General features: G+C 42.0%; 1 protein-coding gene across 1 annotated transcript; it reads right to left on the reverse strand.

The window, feature by feature from the left end:
• Positions 1 to 426: 426 nt before the first annotated feature.
• On the reverse strand, positions 427 to 2,589 carry LOC135508762 (transcription factor Sox-19a-like). Its single transcript, XM_064928989.1, has 2 exons — positions 1,656 to 2,589; positions 427 to 1,368 (listed from the first exon to the last, which is right to left on the reverse strand). The coding sequence occupies exons 1-2, from the start codon at positions 2,309 to 2,311 to the stop codon at positions 1,089 to 1,091; spliced, it is 936 nt and encodes a 311-aa protein (XP_064785061.1). The 5' UTR covers positions 2,312 to 2,589; the 3' UTR covers positions 427 to 1,088.
• Positions 2,590 to 5,926: the final 3,337 nt, after the last annotated feature.

The raw sequence follows: 5,926 nt of genomic DNA on the forward strand, positions 1-5,926 counted from the left end.
TTTTCTGCCCCGTGGGACACACCAAGAAAAGAGGACAAAGCCCAGTATAAGACACGCTGAGAACCACGGTATACTGTGTGCACCTGTATGCTCTAAAGCAGTGAGGGAACAATGAGATTTACCGAAACGGGCAATTATGCAATGAAGTCCACTCTCCTTTTCTGTTGGCAAAGAAGCGGGCAAAGGTCTGGAGAAAGTGAGATATTATCGGTGGATGTAGACCTATATAGGACTTTTACTTATGCCAGATTTTCTCAAACTACAAATAAATAAAAGTAATGTATATGAAAATCTGTCTGAATGTTAATCCTAAAGCTTAGCTACATTTTATGTAAATGGTGTTTGTTTAGGAATTTGTCATAGAAAAATGGTGACGGTAGAAAATATAAAAATTATAAAACAAATCTTTATTTCTTTTGTTTTTACATTATTGTTGTCAAGTGACTTGAAATAACAATACCCTTACTATAAGGGCATTAATAAAAACATTATTCAATACATTTCACAACTCTAAATAAGGCCTGAACCTTAGAAAGCAGCATTGATTTAAACTAAACAATAACAAAATCCTCAAACATTTGTTCAGTTTTGTTTCAAAAAGTTGTGAAATAAAAAACCAACTGCTGTTAACTTGAATATAAATCAAAAGTGTATAGACCCATTTAGATGTACATTCGTTTTCTGAACAGACAGAATAGGCAGTCTGAGAGAAACACTTGGGATTGTCAGCGTCGAAGCCGTTTTGTTCAGAATTCATCAAGATAAAGTCCACTTCAACTTTTTGAGATCCCATTTCAGTCCTAAAAACTATTTTCATATGAGGGGGTTTAGAGAAAGGCCAGAATGGGACAATATCTGGGGTTTGCAATAACTCATAACCATTGAGGCGTTCCAACTAAAATGTACACTGAAACCAATCAATGACATCACCTTGCCACAAAATAGTGTTTGTGTCAGTGACTGACCGCATCTTTGTATTAAAATTATGTTTTTCTTTCTTCAGTCCCTACACATTTACTAACCACATCAGTCTACCACCAGTCAATCCCAGCAGACCAAGTGAGATCAGGTTGTGGGTAAGAGTGAATTCAGAGGTGGGTGAGTGGAGCTGACCCTCCCAGGTAATGCTGCTGGATGTTAGCTGCCGAGGCAGAGTACCCCCTCTGGGCATCTGAAGCATCACCCCCAGGCATGTACATGCTGATCATGTCTCTGAGATGGTCCCCCTGGACCTGGGGACCACGCTGGGCCTGGTGGTGGTTGTGGGTCCCCGTAGGGGAGGGGGACATGCTGTGGCCATCAGAGTGCTGCTTCACCATAGACATCACTGGGCTGACCTGCTGGGGGCTGCTGCTGTAGGACATGGGGCTGGATGACAGAGATTGGAGAGTGAGTTACTAATCAATTGAGGCAAATAAATGAGAGGAACTATTGGACTTGAAAAAGTCACAAAATAACAGAAAACAAACCTACAACCTTCATTAACAAGGTGGGAATAGGCTACCAGCATCCTTAAAACAACATGGCCATTGGTTTGGTTGTTCCAACATCTCAATGACTGTTGATTAGCAACAGTTTAGGCCTATAGCTCCCATTGGAAAGGAAATACAGAATACACAGCAATTCCATTTACTGACAAAACCATCTAAATTCACCTGTATGCGTTGGCACCATTCATGTAGGCCTGCGCCTGGGCCACGGTGGACTGATACTGAAGTGCTGACAGGTCATAGCGGTGAAGTTGCTGGCTGTAGCCGAGCGCCTCGCTCTGCATCGCCGCTGTGTAGCCCCCGGTGTGGCCCCAGCCATAACTGTCGATTCTGGGGTTTCCACCTTGTCCCTGAGCCGTGGACGCACTCAGCAGGTGGTTACCAGTCGACATCTGATACTGCGCGGCTAGAGTATTGTTCTTCGGCATTAGTTTGGTTTTACGACGGGGTTTGTATTTATAGTCTGGATAATCCTTCATGTGCACCGCGCGGAGGCGCTTGGCCTCGTCAATGAAGGGCCTTTTCTCTGCGTCTGTCAGAGATTTCCACGCGACACCCAGTCGTTTGGATATCTCAGAATTGTGCATTTTGGGATTCTCCTGGGCCATTTTCCGTCGCTCACCGCGAGACCATACCATGAAGGCATTCATGGGCCGCTTGACTTTGTCCATCGGGTCGGGTTGGATTGCCGGTGGTTTGGATCCTGTGTGGCCGCCCCCGTGCCCCCCTCCTCCATTGGCAGGTGGCATCCCTGTTCCAAGATGATGCGAGGGACCAGAGGACTTGAGTTGGTGCTCCATAATGTTATACATATTTACCATAAACGAAATATACAATTTGTGAACAAAGTTTTAAAAGTACGCCTGCTGTCCTCGCAGTGGTTGACCAAACTTCCTTGGTAAAAAGTCGGTGAAAATGTCAACCAAGCATCCCAAGCATTAGTTGAAACCAATACAATTAAAATGTCAGCGATGTAAATAAAGTCGTAGCAAAAACATCCTGCTACCAACTCACGATTCAGATGCAGACCTTTAGGCTACTCTGAGAATTGAGATCAAGAGATACTGCTGTAGAGTTCCTTCTTGAAATCAAAACTCCCTCTCCCACTGGTAGCTTGGTGATTATAAAACGTATTCTCCAGTAAATCCGCTCTTAACTTCCCTCCCTTCCTCCACCCTACTAATTTACATCACTATAGAAGGGGTGCGGTGAATTTGGAATGCACTTGAGTGAATATGAAAAGAGGAGGAATCGCTGAGGGAGGGAAGAAGGGGGGCAGGGGGGATCCCTCACCCACCTCTCTCTTTCCAATAGCAAAGACAAACTTTAGTTTGTTACATGTATTATATAGTTCATGTTTATTTCCATAACATTGGCCACCACAGAGACATGTTTAAGGCAAGGGAGGTAGGAAGGAAGGATGTGGAAGGGGTTCACCTCACCGTCTCTCTCCAATAAAAACGTTTAAACTATTTAAAATGTTCAGATTCATTATTTTTATTTACTGAAGACATAGAATCATTTGGTTTCCGATTTTTTGTTGGCCTAATATTGACCACCAAACTAATGACACTTGTTGACAATAATCCAAGTTTAGGCTTTTCAAATAAATGCCATATAAGAATGAAATCTGTAGTGTATTTGAATTACCTAATATATGACAATATACATTCCATTGTCGAGTGCCTGGTAGACCTATGTTTTCAGAGAGAAAGGATGTCAACAAAACAGGATCCATTTTTTCCCAATATAGCCCATGATCCATGCCCCCTCTACCCAGTAGCAGCTCCCTGCTGTCCTAAAATCAGGCTAGGTGTGATATTACTCGTAGCTACCCATTGACACCCTTTTCTAGATTACATGGTCATCACTTTACACCTCCATTGTTGGTTAGGTGTTCACCCATGGCCATCCATCAGTAAATAACAGGACTACTGGGTCGGCATCATAACGGAGTGCTAACTGTCACCTAGTTCACTTCAAACTGAGTAGAGTGATACAAGCAAATAGGTTGATTACAATAGCTAAAAATAGACCACAATTGTGCACAATAATCCCAGTCCCCCTCAGCTACTGGGAGATTTGGTTGGTTGAGAGGTCAATCTGTTGATTTGGATTTGTGTAAAAGTCCACAGTAATTGACACATTATTTTCCTAGCCACCGTGCTTCTACATCTGCATTGCTTGCTGTTTGGGGTTTTAGGCTGGGTTTCTGTATAGCACTTTCAGCTGATGTAAAAAGGGCGTTAAAAATACATTTGATTGATTTGGAATAGGAATAGTTCCAATCGCCACAGTAATACAGACATTATGCAATTTATTTGGACTGATTCCAATGACCATGACAATACAGCCATTATCCAATTCATTTGACTTTATTTGTACTTATGGAGTGAGTGTTCGTCTCCTATTGTGCCAGGGTCATTCTTATTGTGAGCATAATATAGGGGAAGTGGAGGAAACACATTTATGTCTCCTGGTGTTGTGATGGTGACAATCAATTCAGCATTAAAGTGGACAAATAAAAGACAGACAGGGAGGTTTGAAAGCCTTGAGCATTATATACATAAGAAAAAAAATGATTGGCAATGACAGATTTGAGGCAATGAGGCAAAGGAAAATGAAGTGAAGAGGTTGAGGAGAAGAAAGAGGGAAAAAGAGAGGGAGGCAAAAAAACAGAGTTGCACAAAGAAAGGGTTGGTGATGGGGGTTGGTGGTAAGGAGAGAAAGTCCTCAGAGACAAGCAGATTGAAAGCCGCTCTATTCATCGCTCTCTCCTCCGGCTCTTCTCATGTAAATGGCCCTGCAGTCTCCCAGCTATCCGTCACAGGGCAGGGGAACCCAGGCAGTGCCCTTTACGAGCCTCCCGCACACACAATTGCCTTGCCAACAATTGGGGTGCCAGTGGGGGGTGGGCGGTCACGGTTGGGAGGCCAATCCTAGTGAGAGAAATACTGGAGGATGGATACCGGAGGGGAGAGAAATTAGAGGAATGGCCACCGACATTGAGCCAGAGAAGCATACATTGGTTTAGGTTGATTGTGTAAAATAACATAAGGAAAAGCAATTAAATTACAAGAGAAACAGTGTGAGAAATACAAGAGGCTGCTTGACGTCATTCTCAAGTGTAAAAAAAACGTTTTGGGTGAAGATTTGCTTCTTATTGAGAAAGAAATAGGACGCCGACATGCTTTTATTTCCTAATAACTGATTAATTTAAGACTTGCTCAATTGACACACAGAGATATTTAGAGGGGGCTAGCAATGCTATACTAGACATTTAGATCTTTAGAGGGGGCTACCAGTCTTGGGTGCCTTCCATGCAGTGGTGCTGCTTGACTCAGCAATCCTATACTAGACATTTAGATTTAAAGAAATACAGATCACTTTTTGTTTAAATGCACCCACAAGAGTGAGAAGATAACTCAACGTCTTGAACTCAAGTGTCATTGATAAACCAACCAATTTTTGTACAATGTATACATCGTTTTACTCGTTACTGTGGAGTCATGAAGTGGATCAAGTGAAAAATAATCCCATGTAATCATGTTTTTTCAGATATGCTATTGGAGTACATTTCAGTCATTTATATCATCTTTGTGCGTGTCTTTATGTTTAGTTTATTAGGATCCCCATTAGCTGTTGCATATGCAGCAGCTACTTTTCCTGTGTCCTGAAACAACTACTCTTTAGGCTATAGCCCCCTCTAAAGATCTGTGTGTCAATTGAGCAAGTCTTAAATTATTCAGTTATTAGGAAATAAAAGCATCTCGGCGTCCTAGCATTTAAACAAAAAGTGATCTGCATTTCTTCAAATCTAAATGTCACTCGTATAGGATTGCTGAGTCAAGCAGCACCACTGGATGGAAGGCACCCAAGACTGGTAGCCCCCTCTAAATGTCTAGTATAGCATTGCTGAGTCAAGCAGCACCACTGCATGGAAGGCACCCAAGACTGGTAGCCCCCTCTAAATGTCTAGTATAGAATTGCTGAGTCAAGCAGCACCATTTGCCAAATCTCAACAAGAAATGTTCAATTTACACAAAATGTGATTAGTACTCTGTACTATGCTCAACTAACTCCAATCAACTGCAGATATCCAAAGTTGTTTCTCCAAGAAGCAGTCAGACATTAAATCAAAGACATCCAGACTAACAGAGAGCAGCATCCAACGTTTAAATGCTTACATTGTTTATGTTAAAACATACGGATACAAATTTTAGAAAGCTGAACTTGAATATGGGTTTTGGTTGTCAAGTAACCCATACCATGCACATTTTACACATCTGTATTGCTCAAAAATATTAAAATCATTTCAGGGTCATCTGGCCAACTCAATGATCTTGCATTCTGAAAGACAGACAGACCACATACCAACTCAGCACTGATGAGACACACTGAGTACAATAGGAGAGAAATAACTGGCAAAACAAATG

The sequence above is a fragment of the Oncorhynchus masou genome, chromosome 22, assembly GCF_036934945.1.
Source record: "Oncorhynchus masou masou isolate Uvic2021 chromosome 22, UVic_Omas_1.1, whole genome shotgun sequence".
NCBI lineage: Eukaryota > Metazoa > Chordata > Actinopteri > Salmoniformes > Salmonidae > Oncorhynchus > Oncorhynchus masou.